This window comes from Anguilla rostrata, chromosome 10 (genome assembly GCF_018555375.3).
Source record: "Anguilla rostrata isolate EN2019 chromosome 10, ASM1855537v3, whole genome shotgun sequence".
In the NCBI taxonomy this organism is placed as follows: domain Eukaryota; kingdom Metazoa; phylum Chordata; class Actinopteri; order Anguilliformes; family Anguillidae; genus Anguilla; species Anguilla rostrata.
The window spans coordinates 41,699,044-41,718,285 of record NC_057942.1 but is presented as its reverse complement, the minus strand read 5'-3'; the positions used below and the strand labels follow the sequence as shown (position 1 = coordinate 41,718,285).

Sequence of the window (19,242 nt, the reverse complement as noted above, 5' to 3'; positions counted from 1 at the left end):
GCTCGGAGCAGGGGAGGTACTCCTCGCTCGCCCCAGGTACTCACAGTTGCCGTGCGAGATGCTGATTGGCTCCGAGTCTTCTGGGAAGCCGGCCCTGGCGAGCTGCAGCAGCGCTAAGTGCAGCAGCAAGGCCGCGGCCCTCATGGTGGCGCCGCCGCCGTCCGACCTGGATCGCTTCGTTACTTCGCCCTGCGTCGCGGAGATTAAAAAAGAAAAACGGTTAAAACATTTCGCTCGGTGCATGCGTCCCCCCCCCGTTGTCCTCCACCCCTTCCTCTTTTACTCAGAGGGCCCCGCGCATAAAAGAGAAAAAGAGAGGAAAGAGAAAACAGAGCCCGCCGTGGTCGCACGCACGCAAATTAATTGGATTAGGGCGGCGATATGCGTCACGGATCGATGGCAGGGCTTCAAACGCAGCCTGCCGTGATGAACCTGCCGGCGCAGAAGGGGCGCGCGGTTCTGGTTTTAACGGGTGGGCGGGTGGCGGGCGTCGGTGGGGGGGGGGTTGGGGGGGGGGGGGGGTTGGACCACCGCCAACGGGCGCAGCCGCCCGCGACGGCTTACGGGTCCGGACCCCGGCGGTTCGGAGGCCGAATTTATTAAACAGGAAGCACTTCTCCGCGCGGAATTATCGGCGGCCCGAAAAAGCCGAATTCACGGCGGCTCGTGACCGCGCCGGAGTTTTCGGCAACAAATTGCCCCCATAAATCACAGCGGACCAATCGCTCGGGCCGTAATTTAATCAAGTATGATTGTTTAATTCTAACTCGGTTTTTTTCTTTTTTCTTTTTTTTTGTTCCCAGTCCAGACGGTGGACGGCAGACAGTTATGGGGGGAGGGGAGAATTTAATTTAAATCTCTTTCAGTTCTTCTTACGGAACGAGGGGAAAGTTGTTTTCTCTCTCCCCCAGACCCCTCCAGCCCCCCCCCCCACTCAGCCAGATTCGGCCAGCCACCTCCATGTTGTGTGCCAGAACGGACAGAGGAGGAGGAGGGGGGGAAAAAAAGAGAAGAAGAGAAGAGAGCTCTTTTCCATACACTCGGGAATCTCTTTCAGGGATGGAATGAAAACACTATTCACTGCGAGATTCACTTAACAGCGTGAAGCGCACAAATAAGTACCCCCGGAAACGGCCTTGATCGGAGACCCCGACAATTCCTACGCTTTCCACACGCCGCTCCGCTCCGGACTGAAATAACAAGGAGCTGAATGGAGAGACATCATCAAGCTCGACTCTATTTCGACCTTATCATTTTCTGCACAATCGATTCGGCTCTCTTTCGCGTTTCCGTGCCGTTCTTTTCTTTCCTTCGCCGTTATATAAGGGTGCCTACGTACTGTTTTCATCCTAAAGAAATTCCCAGAATAACACGACTGATGCAAATAGAAACGCTGTTGTTCGCGAGGCGTTCGCGGAACGCCCACCCACAACTACTAGCTCTTCATACGATGCATCTCCGGCCAGGAATTCGCTCGCAAATTGACTGACATCTGGCCAGAGAAGGTTTGTCAGACCACCCCACTGAACAAAGAATAACACGGAAGAAAACGGACGATTGGAGACGGAAGAGCAAACCGAGAGTAAAACGCTATTGTCAGGAATGACTGGTCCAGCTACTTCCATTAAAGGAGGGGAACTGTCTTTCACCCCTAGTACCCGTTCATTCAAACTTCATTTCAGTCACACATGAACTTAATACACACTGTACCACAAACACACACACACACACACACACACACAGCACAAGAGGGGATCTGGATTTATGGTCTAAATTGACATTTATGAGTTGCCCGTGGGAACCAGATGAGAAAGAAACTACGTAAATTAATTAACAAGTAGGGCACGGCATGAAAAATCATAAATATCTAAACCCATGAATCACGGGGACGGGTTGAAGCACGCTGCCACGTACACTTAATAGCCTCCCGGATTAAATATGAATCAAAAGCTCCCAAATGGAGACCGGGGGGGTGTACTCAAAGCGAACTTATCAATCCTAAAACAAGCTTCAATAAAATAGTCAGGTGACTTTGTTCGTAAATAAAACTTCTAATCGCGCCACTTTGAAAAGACAAAGGAAATATTCGCCAAAGCGCGTTGCTGTTGGAGGACGAGCTTTGCTCAGCTGATACAGAGTTAATCATTTTTACCTTGGGTTTGTTGACTGACCTGACAGCGTTCGGTCGATAACGTGTAGGAAGACAGCAAATGAGAATCTTTCTTTACTTAGTCATTTTCAGACGGCTTATGCAAACATACAGGAAATACCCACGGATTCTTATGCGAGCACATTTCACACCGAGAAGAACTGACATAGAGGAACACTGTATAAACAGGGTCCACCGTTATTTTTTTCCCCTCAATGCTATGAAGAAGCTATTTGTTTTCCATAGTTAACTGTGATTTGTCGAAACAACAGTTGCATTTAATTGCGAGGCGAAGCCAGGGACGGACGTTGATTGGATCCAGGCGTGGAGTCAGAAATAGAGATTGCTTTGTGATGGAGCCCGGGCGAAACGTCACAAAGGCTGATTTACAGTAGCTCCGACTCCTAACCGCTTCCCCATGCTGGGTCCCTGGCCCAAAACTCATTACAGGCAATGCAAAGATTGTGTGTGTGTGCGTTTGCTGGGAAAAGATTCATAACTCACCATTATGTAAACATTCGGTGTGAATTCTTTTATTTATTTATTTTTTTTTACTCTGCCAAAAGGGAAAAGACCTGGCAAGGCCCACCCCCTGGTTATTTGTTGAAATATCACCACGAGCTAGTTTTTTATTTAAAAAAAAAAAAAAATTTTTAAAGGAAGAAAGAAAAACCTTTACAAATGGAGAACCGGGGAAGCTGTTTAGTTTGCGATTTTAAAAACACAGGTTTTTTTTTTTTTTTTTTAAAGGGCGAAGGCGCAGCCGTCAGTGTAAACACAGGCCCGGGAAGCGCCCGACAGCGAGTCCTAAAAATAAAGGGGAAGTGCCAGAGAGCCGGGGAGCGGCGCGGTCGCGTAGCTGTGAATAACTGCGCTTCCTGTGAGTAACCGCAAGGCCCCATTACGGGCTCACTGCGCCGTGATGGAGAGCCACTGAACGAAGGAGCGGGACAGGCTCGGGCCTTATCGATAAACACATTAACATCCTAATTACATTGCCTGCTCTGTTGCATCAACATGTTATCTAAAGGCATTTAGGGAAATGGCATGTAAAAATAGAGCGGTGTATTTCATCAACATGGTTAGCGGTAGTAGGCTGTACAGCGCTGGGTGTGTGTGTGTGTGTGTGTGCAGGTGTGTGGGTGGGTGGGAGGGGGCGGGGGGGGTGGATTGGGGAGGTGGGGGGTCGGGGGGACCTCTGACTCTGGCTCTCCCGTGCACAGTGAGTTTCTGAATCCCAGGGAGTTGTACATCATTACAGAGGGAATAATTTATCCGCGTGCCCTGCCCATCCATCCACTCTATGCAACGAGGGAGAGACGGCAAGAGGTTTAATTAAATAACTACGGGCTCGGGGTGCCGCTGTCATAGCGCCCCTTTAACCGCTTCCTGCCCGGAGGCCTCCGACGGGGGGGGTCAGAGCCGCGCGCGATGATGACTGGCAGGCTGGTAATTTGCACCGTCTCCCGCGGTTACGGGGGGGGGGGGTGCTGGGGGCGGGTCAGAAATAACCTGGCGCGGGCGGCAGTGTCAGGGCCCGAACATGTTCCTCTCGCGGAGGTGCGAACCCGCGCGGGCGGGGCGGGGCCGGGCGGGCACACGCGCCCGCCATCGAGAGCGGAGCGGAGAGGCGCGGCGACGGGCGCCATCGGGAGCGTTAGGCCCGGTTTCCAAAGCGAGCGAGAGACGCATCGCCGAGGCGCTTCCAGAACCTTCCCTGTGAATCCGCGGCGGTCTGGCGTCTCCAGAGAGCTCCAAGCGTTCAGGCCCAGCGCACGGCCGTGGGTTCAGTTCAGCCGCCGGGGGGGGGAGCCATTCCAAAATTAACGATTCGAGAAACAATTAGCGACGTAATTACCGTGGCTCCACTGTCGGAGGATCGTGTCGTGTGTTTTTTTTTTTTTTTGTCGTTGGTTTATGAACGTGAATTTACTGCTCTCCGTTCTCCTCAATCTCCTTTTGAGTTAACGATTCACATGTACTGCATATAATTCGGTCACTGTTCATTTCCCTGTGAAATATACATCAAATTACATCCTATTCAAAAGACAAAATACATCCTGCATCCCTTCTTGCCGTAAATGGAGGTCTACACTGATATCTCACCCACATATGCTGTCTCCAACAAGAACAGAGTAGGCCTATTAGTAGGCCTATGGAAAACACGCTCTCATAAAGTCTCTGCCTTTTCTGCTCCTGATTACACATCATGCGTTCGTTGTAAATAAAAACATTTATATATCTGCAATCACAATTATTCCTTAGGTTCCCTTTTTGTTTTTACAATTTCTTATAAAATAAAAACCCCTCTGCATTATGCAGAGAGGGATATTAAAGTGCGGGGCATCTGTGCGTTTATTGGGGTAACTTAATTAAACGGAGGCAATAAACCTCAAGTGACACCTCACCGCGGCCAACTAAATTATCTTTTCACTTCACAGGACTCTGGCTGAGTAACGGCCAGCAGGAAGCGGATGCGGGCGTGTGAAGTGAAAAAGGCACGAGGAGAAACATCCACACCCCGGCAACTCGTCGGCCATCTTGAAAACCGCTGCCCATTCCGTGCGAAGCCTTTCCTGAGACGGCTCTCCAGATCATAAGCGGGAAACGTCGGGGCGTTTTTTTTTTTGTTTTTTTTGTTTGGCAGCGAGAACGTCGCCAACGTAAACAGACCCGAGAACAAAGGCCAGACAGTGCCATGGCGATTACTGTCCGCACGACTCCGACGCTGCGCGACATCTTTGGGGGAGAACCCCACTTTCGTGAGAACCTGCTCTGTGAGAACCCGCTCTTTTAGAACCCGTTCTGCAAGAACCCGCTCTGTGAGAACCTGCTCTGTGAAAACTCGCTCTTTTAGAACCCGCTCTTTTAGAACCCGCTCTTTTAGAACCCGCTCTGTGGAACCTCGCTCTTTTAGAACCCACTCTGTGAGAACCTGCTCTGTGAGAACCCGCTCTGTGAGAACCCGCTCTGTGAGAACCCACTCTTTTAGAACCCGCTCTGTGAGAACCCGCTCTGTGAAAACTCGCTCTTTTAGAACCCGCTCTTTTAGAACCCGCTCTGTGAGAACCTCGCTCTTTTAGAACCCGCTCTGTGAGAACCTCGCTCTTTTAGAACCCGCTCTGTGAGAACCTGCTCTGTGAGAACCCGCTCTGTGAGAACCCGCTGTGTGAAAACTCGCTCTTTTAGAACCCGCTCGGTGAGAACATGCCTTGCGAGCGAGAACCCGGGCCTCATTTCTGAAGCGCTCAGTGAATAGGACGGGGCGCTCTATGGTGCTACAATACAGCCATTCTTAATGGCTTTGACTGGGAAATTATATGAGAAACCCCCCCAGCCCTCACCCTCCCCCACCACCCCCCACCACCTCCCCCTAACCCCCCAGCGAGTGCTTAAAAGACTGTGACCCCCAAAGAGAATGAGGTTACAGATTTAAATAACAACCTTTTCCACACCTGTCAATCAAGGAAGATGCAAGCAATCTCAAGCCAGGAAATGATGAACACTGCAATGGGGAGCCTTGACAGATAATTTACCAGAGATTTGGCAGGATTTGAATAATTTACCATTTCTAAATGCCTTCATGTATTTGCTGAAATATGACACTTATCAATCGAACTGACTCAGTGCATTACATCATGTACTCACCACTTATTCCATTACTTGTACATTGGTAACGATTCTCTCTGGTTACTGAATTAGTAGAACATTTAACCTTTCTGAATTGTATTGGTTCAGGACCATACTGTGCACGGTACTCATGTTCGGTAAAATTGCTCGCTGACCCCTATGTTGGACTGCAGCATTTGAAAACACTGGCTTTAAGCAGGACACAGAGACACAGGAATTAATGCGGCAATAACAGGTAGACCACAAACCACCCCGAGGCCAACTGCGGTGAGGCTCGCGTTAAATCTGTCTGCTTTTACTGGGCTGAAGATTCAGCTGTTCATTCTTCTCCACACCCTCCTCCCCCCCTCATCCCCCGCCCCACACACACACACACACACACACACACACACTCAGACGTCAACAAACCAGCTATAACTCTAAACGAGGCAACAGTATAAAACACAAAAGTGACCGAGCACTTTCCACAGAGGAGTTACGGCCTCTTTGTCCTTGTTAGTCTCAAACTTCTAACCAGATATCTGAGCCAAAGCCTCCAAATCTACCACATCAAATTCAATCTCAGCAGCAGACTGAAGGCAAGCAGAGAGAAAAACATATCTTTGAGGATAATTCAAATCTAAGCTGTCTGGGCTTAATTTCTCTTGTGACAAAAAAAGGCAGCCACTTTTTTGTCGTAACTTTAATGGCACTTTCCTTTCATGCCGGGAAAGTACCAGAAAGGAAGAGGTGGGCTTAGGTTTTTGTTGACAAAAAAAAGCAAAGGCCAGACCCTTATGCTTCTGATTAAAGCACTACCGTCGAGATAAACACAGACATCGCAGCGAAAGCCGAGGCAAACAAGATGAACAAAGGCCGGTTTTCAGCCTTTGACATTCTGCGCATTAAATAAAAATGTGTCATATTTGCAAAACAGAAGACCTCCAACATGACTTCCTCCTCAGATCTGTAGCCTACATACAACGACTTTTGCCAGTTCTTTTTTTTTTCATTTTCACAAGCTTTGAATTATAGTGTTCTTTTTTCATTGTTTAACCTGCTCTACAAAAAAAGAAAGACACAACAAAGAGAGGTCTTACATTAATAACAGATTTGCTTTTTAAAAATTTGGTAAAAACCCTGCAATTACAAGCTCTTATTCATTCCCAGTTGTAAAGATGTCACTTAATTTACACTTAACGGTAGGAAATATCCTCCCACTGACAACAACACACGGGCCTTTCGGTCCAAGGCCCTGGCAGAGGCGTCACTGAGTCACTTCTGCGACTGTCCCCTTCATCACCAAACGGCGCGATTGATCACTTCACAAAAATAGTGGTGTGTTCCCACCTTGAATCATTTCTAACACACAATTTATACCCACAGGAAGGAGAGGGAAGTCCTTCGGAGAGGATAATCTACGACCGCACAGAGTGTCTTCAACCCCATCTGTCGCAGGCGTGAGTTCTTCAGACGCTCGGGCGAGCACACTTGGGCAAGTGCTACGAAACCGTCGCAAATAACTGACTTTACAGCGTCCCGGAAGAAAAAGAGAAAATGGCTCGATAAAAACAAAAAAAAAAACCGAAACGAACACCGTTCTGCGAAAAAGGTCCATGCTGTGCACAGTCCATTAAGTGTGACAACACCTGCTGCGGTGAAATACATAAGTGGTACTCATGTACGGTACAATGGAACAAAAAACAAATAAAAATGTAATAATACAGTATAAAGTGCATATTACACTGAAAGGCAAACAATAGTTTTACTCTTATGAAAACAGAAAGTATATTATTTCTCTGGCAAACCCCTGAAGAAAAGTGGTCTTTAAATTACTGTGTTGTTATTTTAAAAGTTGGATCGTTCTCAAGGAATACAGTGTCATTGACTTAAGACTTAATTAGAGCTGGCCAGAAATTAGCATCCTTTTCATTCATAATGAATATTTATATAAACATGAGTCATTATCAATCATGAATGAAGCCTAATGTATCTTGCAGTTAGACACCATTGCACCTGATAGCAGGAAATGTAAATATGCTTTTTTCTCCAACGGTTTCCTTTTTTTTCTCCATGAAATGCAGTGAAGTAGCAGTAAAAACACCAGATTCCACTTCAGTTGAAAATAATGGGATGATGGAAGGCTGTATTAGCCTAGCCCTATCCCTCTGGTCTGCGAGTGGGGGGGGAGGGGTTTGGGGGGGGGCAGCCAAATCTGACTCTGTGTCTGATTCCCGCCCCCCCCCCCTACTTTACACATGAGTACGTACACCTGACACGTGACACGGCAGCCGAGGGGAACACAATCTGCTCCGAGCGAGCGGGACGCTAATCTGTTAATGGAGCCTGAGCAACGTAAACAAGCCAAGATGGCTCCCGCAGCAGACGTTACGCTGCTCCGCCGGACGCAGAATGGCAGTTATAAATCAAATGTAACGGCGGCGTAATTTCTTTACGATCCTTTGATGACACCGCGCCTTCCCGATTTAGGGCAGCCGTGCGGCACGGCGATTACATCACCGACCAGAACTTGGTAACTGTTCTATTTTTTTTTGGGAATCCGAGGTGGAACACTGCTGCTCACCGTGAACGTGTTTCCTCTGTAAACAGCCACCATTGTAAACTGCCGGTGTGTGCAAACCATGATCCATCTCAGCCGGTCCACCTAATACGCTGCACTTTAACTGCACTGTGACGTAGGCTTACTTATACCCAGAATCCTCCCCTTTGACCCTGCGGACAGCATAAGCATCATTCTGACCGTACGACTCTGGTCATACTCCACGGCCCGTGTGATTCGGACCACGCGAAGGAGGCCAAGAATAACCGCCAAGAATTACCGCCAAGAATAAGGCAGACGTCCCTTAACCTGCAGCGTGCCTCGGTCCGACCCCGCCCTAAATGGACATCCCGCTTTGCTGTCCAGCGGGCGCCGACGCTGAACTAACGCTACGCTACGGGTAATCGTTTACGCCGCCAGCCAATCAGCAAGCCGGCTTCGCCAGCAGCGCCTGCATCAGCAAGTACAGCGGTGCGTTTTTTACTGGTGCGCATCCATCACTTAAAAAAAACTCCGGCCGTGAAGGGTTTCCCCGGTTTGCCTCCGGAACCTTCCGAGGAGCCAAGGATGATCGTAAAACCTCCCATCCGATTTTTTTGCGCCGCATGACAACCAATCGGGTCAAAGGGACCGAAAGTTGCAGAGCCCGAAGGGGACAAAGGAGACGCACGCAATACCGATCACCGCAGTTTCTCCCAAGTACCTCGCTGATGGAGTCGAACCACGGCGCCGGGGCGGCCGAGGCCTCGGAGCTTTCCCCGAGTGACAGTCTCATTTGTTTTCATTCATCCTGCAGCTCTGGTTTTGTTTTTTTGTTAGTTTTTTTTTCGCTTTTTCGTACCGCGCTCAGGTATAATTCTGTTTTTCCAGGCAATTTGTGTCGCCCCATTTACGATGAAAAGCGATGACAGCACGCCGCGCCCCCCCCCCCCTCTGTTTGAGATGCAACGCGCCGAAAAAACACAGGGGCGATGAGCCAAATCAATCTTCTTCTTCTTCTTCTCTTTTTTTTTTTTTGCGGGACTCGATTCGCCGATTCGGTGATTTGTATTCCTCCTCGCGTCGCCGCCGCGCAAAAGCAACCGGTCGTCTACGCTCCCCGTTTCTCCGCCGAACCGCTGAACTGACAGATCTCACTTTTTATCGGCGAATAACAGGGACACTCAACTGCCACAGATACATCAACCCGCTAGATGTATCGCCGGATAACTGCGAAGTAATGGCTAATGAGCCAGTGCACTAATCGAGAACAATAACGGCAAAGACCAGGGTTTAACACGACACGACGTACACTCAGGATTACATTACAGGCATTTAGCTGACGCTCTTATCCAGAGCGACTTACCCCAACGTTTACATCGCATCCATTCATACAACTGGACTTATACTGAAGCAATGTAGGTTAAGTACCTTGCTCAAGGGCGCAACGGCAGTGTCCTGCCTGGGAATCGAACCTGCGACCTTTAGGTTACAAGCCCAGTTCCTTACCCATTATACTACGCCGCTACAGGATGCTTTTGAATCTGCGGCAACAAACCCGACAGTATTTATAGTACAAGATAAATAATACCGACTTAAAAAGCACCAGTGTAATATCCGTAGCTCGATGCGCCTCTGCTGAAGTGCCGAAAGACGGTCTCGGTGGCACTGACTGCGTTCTCTGGAGGGGCTGGAGACTAATTTTTCTCCCCCAGCACGCGGTGTTTAACCTCAGAACACACGACGGCTGTTCGATAGGTAATTTTCCACCCTGAGTCACTGGCGGTCCTTGATTACCAACTCCTTATATTAGCTGTGTCATGCAATTTTTCTAATGGAAATGTTTCATTAATCTTGTTACCGGGGGCGATAGATCATGGGCATCAATTCCCTCTCCCTCTCTTGCAAACGGGAGCAACTCATTGAACGTTGAACCACTGGTTTTTTTTTTTTTTTGGTTTTTGGTTTTTTTTTGCTGCAGCGAACTGCCTGAGGTAAAGAACATAAGATGAAAATCAACTGTTAATATGCGCTATTTGATTTCAGAAGCTCAAAGAACTGGGGGATTTTTTTTTTTTTTTTTGCTTTGTGAGAGAGGATGACATCAGTTTATTGCAAGAGAGGGCCGACCCCCAGATTAAATCTCCTGATGGCATTGCAGGCATTCACCAGGCATAATGGCGCAGATTGGAGGCATTTCACTCCATGACACGCAAACCATCAGGACGTCAGGTTGCGGGACAACAAACCAAAAACATTTTCAAGAATCTCCACAACACATACCGCTCACTACAATGATCACTGTATTCGTAATTCATCGTTTATAAGACCCTATGTGCTGTTTGCCACTTACAGCACTGAGCTAGCATCCAGTTATGGAAAGAAAAAAAGAGAAAAGAAATTGTTGATGGAAAGCTACAAAACGCTAAATATAGAGTCAGATTTTCTTTTCCTTTCACAGCCCAATGTAGCTCCACTTCCTGTGACCTTTACTTTGACCCTTTCCCACCCACCCCCTTTTTTTTTTTTTCCTATTTTCAACAATCAGCTCTCCACGCTAGGCTTTCAAATTTAGCATTAGGCCAAACAGAGGCCCAGGAGTGCCAATCTGATGCCAGATCTTTTCAGCCGCGGGGGGGGGAGGGGGGGGGGGGAAACGGAGGTGAGGACGGGTGGGATGACGGCAGATCTCCCGTGAAAAGAGTGGAGCTGGGTGGGGGGTGGGGGGGTGGGGGGTGCTTATACCTGGAGCCCCCACCTGTCACTCCGGAGAAGCGCAGGAACGTCGAGGTGCCAGCCGGGGTCCCAGCGCTGTTCCCCTAACGCCAGGATTTACGATCCCATTCAGCCGGGGAAAAAAAAAAACCCCCCGGCCTGCCGGCGAATAAACATCGGGACTAAGGGAGCTTAAGCCCAGCCTCGCGAAACGCGCGGTGTGCCCCGCTACCCCGCTACAGAGGCGGGCCGGAGTCTCGAAAGTTCAAACGAGAGGAAGGCTCCGCTCCATCGAGATTGTAAACACGCCTCTGAAGTGTGTGTGTGTGTGTGTGCGCGCTCGCCGTTCGCCGAAGCCCTTCAAGTGGATTCGCGAAGAAAAAATAATCCTCGGGCGATGTTCCCTTCTGAAGAACTCCTCTTGAGCGTTTGACAAATTATTCATTGACAGATTATTCATAATGCCGTTACCAGCCTTCACACTCAGAGGCTCTGGTTGTCCTTTTTTTTTGTGATAAATACGAGGCAGGAACATCTTGACAGGATCTGTTAAAGTTTTAAGAGGACGGAATAATTAATATATTTACTCTCTTTAATTAATACAACACGTCTGTGAAATGATGCCGTTCATTAACTCTGCTTCCCTACTTTTCATCTTCTAAAAGCTACTGTGAAGACCTTGAAAATATAAACAATGCTCTTGTTTGCATGTAAACACAAACTAACTTTTCTAACTGTCTCTCAAGCTTGAGTCAAGAAATAATCATAAACAGAATATTAAAACATACAGTACTCGCATGTATGAACACGCCATTGGCACTATGAAACCATAGAAACAAAAACCTTCAGGTATAGTTACCGGTGCAGAAAGGACCGTTTTACCGACTACAGACTGGGGTCCCAAATTTCACACTCCACTTATACATGTCAAAATCCGATATGAGAAACAAATATGGATTCTATTTTCGTGAATAAATTGCTTTCTCCCCAGTGGAAAACCCTCCCGTCCCTTCCCCCCGTCGGTGTGTCTACTCCTAGACTCCCATTAACAATTCATTTCAATTCCTCTTGTCGACGCAATTCATCATCGGGCGGGCCGAACCCGGGGTCCCGTAGTGCGGTCCGCTTCGCCGATAAACACGCCGGGCCGGAGTCCGCTCGCGCGGAAAACGATATCGCAAAAAAAAAGACGCGCTCGGCCCGAGAGAACTCGCCCGGCCTCGCGGTGTTCCGTCAGCCGGCTCCTCGACGAAACGCTTTCCGTCCCTTTGCTCCGCGTTTTTTTAAGGGACGTCGCGTCCGCGTCGAGTCGAAACCCGCCGGAAAATGTGATTAACGAGCTCGCTGAATAATGTAAATTAACGTAATGGAATTGAAGACCGGGTGACCGGCCTCTTTGAGGCTGATTAGGCTCAGATATCCACTTAACTAATGACGGAGGGGAGGGGAGGTTTCCGCGCGCCGCTGTCCCAGCGCCACGCCGGGCCGCGGGAAGACGGCATTCTCTCCTGCCTCAGCGAGTCTCCGGGCGAGACCCGTCCTTTCAGAACCGCGCCGTCCCCTCCAAAGCCGCCGCCGCCGCCGCGGTTAATCCAAGGACAACGGCGGCATCCGGGAACTCACTCAGCAATTACTGACTGCAAAAAAAATAAATAAAAGAAATCCTGCCTGCTTTACCGTTGGTGCCAGTCTTTAAGACGTAAGAAGATGAGACCCGCTCATCCTCTCTCCCTAAAGCCAGTTAACCGTTAAATGGCGGAGACTCCGGCTCAGACAAATGCAGTTGTTCAAAAGTAAACAGGCGCTGTTGATCCGGGTAGTGGCTAAACAAATGGGCTCCCTGTCTTACAATGTAGCTCACCTCAACTGACATCCAACTGACGATCCCGCCAACTGCTGCACCCCTCAAAGCACTCAATGAATGAATTTGCCAATTAGTTAAATAAACCAATCAGAAAATGGCAGCTTGTGTCAGCCCACCAATGGTGTGGCTCATTTAGTATTGTGCCAGGGTCTATTTTCGACCTTTTTATCATGCAGTAGTATTGTGGCATACAAAAACCTCAAAACATTTAGACTTGACCAAAGGCTAAAATAAAATGTCAGTATTCGGGACCAGATTTTTTCACAACCAAATTTCTTCTGATATTGTGTCAATCAGAACATTTGCAGGGTTTAATAAACCAAAGTAATACTAAACCTGCACAACTTCAGTTAACATGAAGTTACACATTACAACTGCCCCGTTCGGCCACTTCAAATAAAGTGGATTCCAACAAAAATAATCAGTTCTCAAAGTTCAGCTGAACTAGTAGTTACCTTGCATATTTTAAAATATAATAATTAAAGGGAGTTTTTAGAGATAAATAAATAATTTGAGTCTCAAAATGTCTCCAGTATTGAAGAGGTTCTGCCCCCAAACATAATTCACAAGCTTTTATGGCAGAGCGTGGGACATATTATGGCTTGGGTGGGGCTGCTTTACTTTAATCTTCAAGACTCAGTAATCACCCGTTTTGGCACATACGCAGTATTTCAAAATGCATTCTTCAATTAAATCACCACATGGTTAATTCCAAAAGGGTTTACCTTATTAACGCTGGGAAAAATAAATATGGATTAGATTTTCAAATATGAAAAAAAAAATTGTTAAAAGGGGGGGGGCGGTGGTGGGGGTAGGGGGGTGGGTGGGAGTGCGGGAGTAGGCATTAAAACAGTCCTGGCAAGCGCCCTGGCAGCAATTTATATGATGTGATAACTGTGCTCATTTGAGAAGGCTTCTCCCCCAGTGCTGCCGAGCGGCACATTAACATGTAAAGCAGTTAGGGTTACAGTGTTCAGGTAAATCCGCCTTGGAGTGGCTCATTGAGCGGATTAGCGAGAGCCGCGCTCCAGAGGCCTAAAGATACGACTGTATCTGGTGGGAACAGAGCCCCCCTCCAGCCAGCACTACAAATCAAAGCAGCGGCTCTTTATTCCTTCTCAACAAGATTAGGCCACCTCCATAACGGCAGAATTAATTAACATTTTCAATTTGGAAGAGCGGTGCTGCCGGTTAGCGAGAGCACCATCCAAACTCTTAATTTTTTTTTTTTTTTTTTACACACGTTAACTGATTCGCAACCGGTCGATTGGTCGGTCGGTGGCTAAATGAGCAAAGAATATGAGCCAAATAGCCGCGTATTCCGAGACGTAGCCTGGCGATTAAAAACCAAGAGCCCGTAACTATGGCGAGAGGCATGAAACCCACACTGGGAAGCGGAGCGTTGCATTATGGGTATATCCAGTGGCAGGGGCTGACAGGAGACAGCCGAAAAGCATGTGAGGGAGGGAAACACTGGAGCAGTCGTGGGGGGGGGGTTGTGGGGGAGGGGGGTAGTGCAGGCGGAGTGCGGGGGACGGGGGCGGGGTGGAAGAGAGTTAAAGGAGACATTGTCCCCGGGAACAGATTAACTATTTTAAAAAAAGGTGACGTCTGTTGCTGCTCGCAAGCTCCCCCCTCGTCTAATCAAGACCTGACATAAGCGCATTGAGCGCAGTCAAACCGCCCGCAGACCGGGGGGGGCGGGGCAGGGGGGGCAGGGGGGGGGCCACAAAGCTGTAATGAAACACCGTGACCGGACCTGCCGCTGATTAAAGCTCATTATGCGGCTCCCGAACGCAGTGAATGAGCGGCTCGGGAATGTGGCCACTGACCGCGGCGGCCATCGGGAGGGAGCTGACATTAACTGTGAAAGAGAACCCGGGAGAACGTACAGCACGAGGAAGGAGGAGGGAGCTGGACAATAAAATATAAGCATTCGTTCTGAATTTATACTTTTTTTTCTAGAAGGAAGACAGGATATTCAATTTCAGAACCAAACAACTAACCAGCAGAGTTTTTTTTTGTTTTAGTAATAAAACAACTCACCGCATACCCCCAGCCCCACACCCCCGCCCCTCCCCCCCCCCAACAAAAAAAGTATTTAAATGTTTGTGCTTTAACTTAACTAGGGATACCATAATCTGGGCATTCCAGTTCCTCGTAAAGTCCTCTAAACACAAATATTATTTCCAGTTTAGGGAGCTCCAACTTTTCCAGAAGTTTCCGTATTTTCCTTGCCCCTATTGTCTGTAAAGATATCCTCAGAACTCAGAACCCACAATCATCCATTGACTGGATCCTTTCCTCACGTCCCACTACACTCCTCCTCAACAGACAAACCTATTCAGCCGTCAGCTGGTCTCTCTTGACTTGGCATAATTAAGTCTTCCCACTCATGACTTATCATCGAGCTATATTTCATTTCACAAATTTTTTGGGCTATCCAAGGCCATTTTGGCATTCCATTCGGCGTTACTGACATTGTACTGAGAGAGGGAGGGAGGGAACATACCCAGTGTCACAGTCTTGCTCATAGAAATCCATTCATCACTCCAGGCTGTGCTTCCGGGAGCACTCAAAATATGGCTGCACTGCATGCAGCTGAATTCCCGTTCATGTTTTCGTATTTCGCCTGTGATTGGTCCCCACCCCCCTAAAAAAAAACATTTCCGACCAGAGATAGATAATATTCCCCATTAGAGGTGGAGCACTCTCCCATTCAGTGTTGGAGAACTCTCCTCGTTAGATGTTTGAAAACTCTCCCCCATTAGAACTGGAGAATTCCCCCCCTTTTGTCCTTCTTCTCTCCTTACAGAAATCTTCTCTTTAGAGTTGGAGAGTCCTCCCCATTAGAGGTGGAGACCTTTCACCAATAGAGTGTTACAGTGGTGGCGTATTTTTGTAGGCCAACCTGGATGTTTCTTCCGTCATGGGTTCCCTCTGCAGATTTTCTATGCTTTTTTCCCATAGGGATGTCTTTTTATGCCGAAAATAAGGTCTCTGGTTAACGTAAGCCTACAAGAGGGGTTCACGTTTTGTTCTACGAGATAACTTACACCCATTAATATCTCAACCGTGGATCTTGAAGCATTGGAAATCTGACGAGGGAATCCACGACTCAAAAAAGCAAACTTAGTAGAGAACTTTCCTCAGATCAGAAGAACTCATTGAATTTCCCAACTCATTAGGTCTACATCATACTCGGGGCGACATAGCTCAGGAGGTAAGACCGATTGTCTGGCAGTCGGAGGGTTGCCGGTTCAAACCCCACCCTGGGCATGTCGAAGTGTCCTTGAGCAAGACACCTAACCCCTAACTGCTCTGGCGAATGAGAGGCATCAATTGTAAAGCGCTTTGGATAAAAGCGCTATATAAATGCAGTCCATTTACCATTTACCATTTACTCGCCTATATGGGGTCACAACAAGGACAAGTTCTAAATGGAATTTGAAGAGTTTTCTCCATTAGAGGCTGGACCATGCTTAATCTTGAAACCTTTTAGCAATTTTTTTATGGCTATTAAGTGGTCATACACATGGAGGCATGTGATGAAGGTTGTACCAACCAATAAGGAGTTACCTTAAGATTCGGAATGTGCTGGCATGAGACTTTCGGATAAGGAACCCAGCATTATTTTCTTCTTGTTTCCTGAAAGACACAAGCAGAACATTTCAACAATTTGCTTTGCACTTGACAACACGTCTTCGCTGCTTTTCCAGTTATTTAATTAGGTGATGTTTTCAATGACAACTATTTATCAGCCTTCAAAACATTCCATCATAGGTGATTACAGTGAAAAGTAAACCTTATGGGCTAAACTCCTCAACAGTTTAATACTAGTATTAATGGTAATAACACTAGTAGTAATAGTAAACTCATCTATACTTAATGGCAAGCTCCACATAAACCTGATACATGAACATTTATAAAAAATGTTGAGATGTCTTTATAAAAATTATAGTTTTCTCATGGGGTTTCAGAAATACCACACTTAATTGGGGCAACTGAAAAAGTGACAGGCCAGTGCTCAGACAATGCGGACCCCACAGTCTGAAATTCCTGCTTCATATCTTGGTCATGTTGCTGCACAGCAGGCTACACACCACCAAGGGATGGCATTTCGGAAGGCATTTTCTTTGACATTTTCTGCTATGTTTGGGACCACTGGCCATAAAATTCTTCTCCCCTTTTTTTTGCCCCGGCTTGGAATCCTCATTTGTGCTTCTGTAGTCACTGCGGATCTCGCTGCTGAAGGGTGTGTATTCTCCTAAAACACCCTTACCCATGAGCCAGTGTGTACTTTCCACGCCAGTGGCGTATCTCTTACTAATGAAAACTGGTACCCTTTGAGTACTCTTGCCATTGCAGTGTTGCGTGGAGTTAATTTTCTTCCATGCACTTACTTCCTCCATTGCACCTGCCAAAGGCTAGACAGGTGTTGCAGGCAATAGCCTTTAAGTACCTGGCACATCACTGGGGAAGAGCTAACTCACAGGTAACTTAAGGAAGCTTGGCTGTCAAAGAGAACCGTGTCCAGCCAATGGAGGCTCTCGTTCCACAGCACAGGCCAGCACTAAAGGAAGCTCGACTTTCAAAGAGAACTACGTCCAGCCAATGGCGGCTCACGTTCTACAGCACAGGCTAGTGCAATGCTGAGGCTACAGGGCCCAGTGTGCTCTCACACAGGCCTGCTTCCCTGACCGAGCCACGGAGAAGCCCAGCGACCACGAGGTTCGCCGAAATCGTCTGAACCACACGATGACCGCAGGGGGGAACACGGCGCCAAAAACTACCGCCAATAAAACGTTCTGTTCCGGGCCGCTACACTATGCAGTACTTCACAGTACTTCTTTTTTAAACTCATTTTTCACAAAAGTAAAAAAAAATTTTAAAAAATTATATTTCACTAATTTTCAGACGAAGGCAAAATATTCCAACAAGGCAAACGTATTCCTGCTGTTATTGTGCTGTGAATTACCACGCCACTCAATTCCTCTTCCGGCTCTGAGATGCATTTTCAAAGGTTGCGGTAGCAGAGAGGCTCAGCCTATGGCCGTCATGCGTTCCTGCTCAGAATAACACCGTTCTTCATCCAGCCGCAAGGCACTTTCTTTCTCTCCGGTTGTCAGACTGTGAAGCGAGCTAAAGCACATCGGACAGGCACAAGTCAGCAGTTGTCAGTCCTATCGGATGAATCGGGGAACAATCAATTCAGCAGAAACCCCATTCTCCGGCAGGAATTCATCTGGAAGGGCCTAAACTCGGGCGTCGGCTCTTATGATAACTCTTACGTTGACAATGTGACTCGAGGAAAAGGGGGAAATGGCTTGCAATGAAGCCAACTAAAGTCGACAAAGGGAACTACCATCGGCATATAGTAATGTTCGATATATTGTGAACAAAAAGGTACAGTAGGACGCACAGCTCTATTTTTCAAAGATTACCCATAAGCCTCGAGGTGAGGCATAGGAAACAAATCTGCCCCCGCACTACACTATATTTAGGGGCGCGTGCAAAGTGGGAAGTCATTTTACACAGAGATCTGTGAGACTTTTAAAATATCAGAGCAGTGGCTCCAGTGAGGTCGAAGTCTTCTTTTTTTCCAGAACAATCCGTTGGGCCGCCTTTGCACCTCTTTATTCCACGGAGCGGCTCAATGCCGTGTCTTAACACAACTGTCTGTTTTCGACACTGTGTTCACAGCGCGGGGCACATGTCATCATAAAAAAGCGGGCGGCGGATCCCCCCCCCCCCAAGCAGCGCCAAGAGCCGCACGGGATCGAGCGCGTTCGCAGCCGAAGATGCCTAAACACAACACATCTGAGCAGCCAAACACCTGGGACACCCAGCACTCCACTCTGTTGTCATGGAGGTCGCTCACTAAAGGAAAAGAAAAAAAAAAGCAATACACAAAATATGCGGGAATGCAAAGTTCGTATTCACAAATAGGATGCTATGCACAGATAAGTGCATACCAGACCTGGGTCAAATGAGTATTTGGTTTGAATTCAAATACTTTTCTACGCTTTACTGATCTTGTCTGGTGTATTGGTACCAATGAAATACTCTAAAAAAAAGTGCAAACCCCCATCTTCTGGTCATACTGGCAGGCTCAGTTACACCAGGCAAGATCAACAGAGCACAGAAAAGTATTTGAGTCCAAAACAAGTACGTATTTGACACAGGTCGGACGCATACTGAATTCCACAGGAAAACGTATCATCTTCAGTCGGCTCAGCCACATGTTGCGGCTCTGGTAGCCTGGGCCCTTGCTCCTGATGCAGGATCAGCCGCACTCTCATCTCTTATCTGTCTTTTTGTAGAAAAACGGGAACAGGTGAAGGATGAAAATCCTATATAAGCGTT

The 19,242-nt window shown here is 47.7% G+C and overlaps 1 protein-coding gene and 1 long non-coding RNA gene across 5 annotated transcripts in view; one reads left to right on the top strand and one right to left on the bottom strand.

Moving 5' to 3' along the window:
* Positions 1–7,507, top strand: part of LOC135233567 (uncharacterized) — a 54,620-nt gene extending 47,113 nt beyond the window's left edge. Inside the window, exon 3 of the long non-coding RNA XR_010323874.1 lies at positions 7,145–7,507. This is a non-coding gene — a long non-coding RNA (uncharacterized LOC135233567). The remainder of the gene's footprint in view (positions 1–7,144) is intronic.
* The window catches only part of sema6a (sema domain, transmembrane domain (TM), and cytoplasmic domain, (semaphorin) 6A), an 89,336-nt gene that overhangs the window by 48,694 nt on the left and 21,400 nt on the right, over positions 1–19,242 (bottom strand). For all 4 annotated transcript variants that reach the window (XM_064297250.1, XM_064297251.1, XM_064297252.1 and 1 more), the window contains exons 2-3: positions 16,456–16,524; positions 45–189 (exon numbers count right to left, since the gene is read on the bottom strand). In XM_064297250.1, coding sequence (XP_064153320.1) covers positions 45–144 — 100 coding nt within the window. In that variant the 5' untranslated portion in view covers positions 145–189; positions 16,456–16,524. The remainder of the gene's footprint in view (positions 1–44; positions 190–16,455; positions 16,525–19,242) is intronic.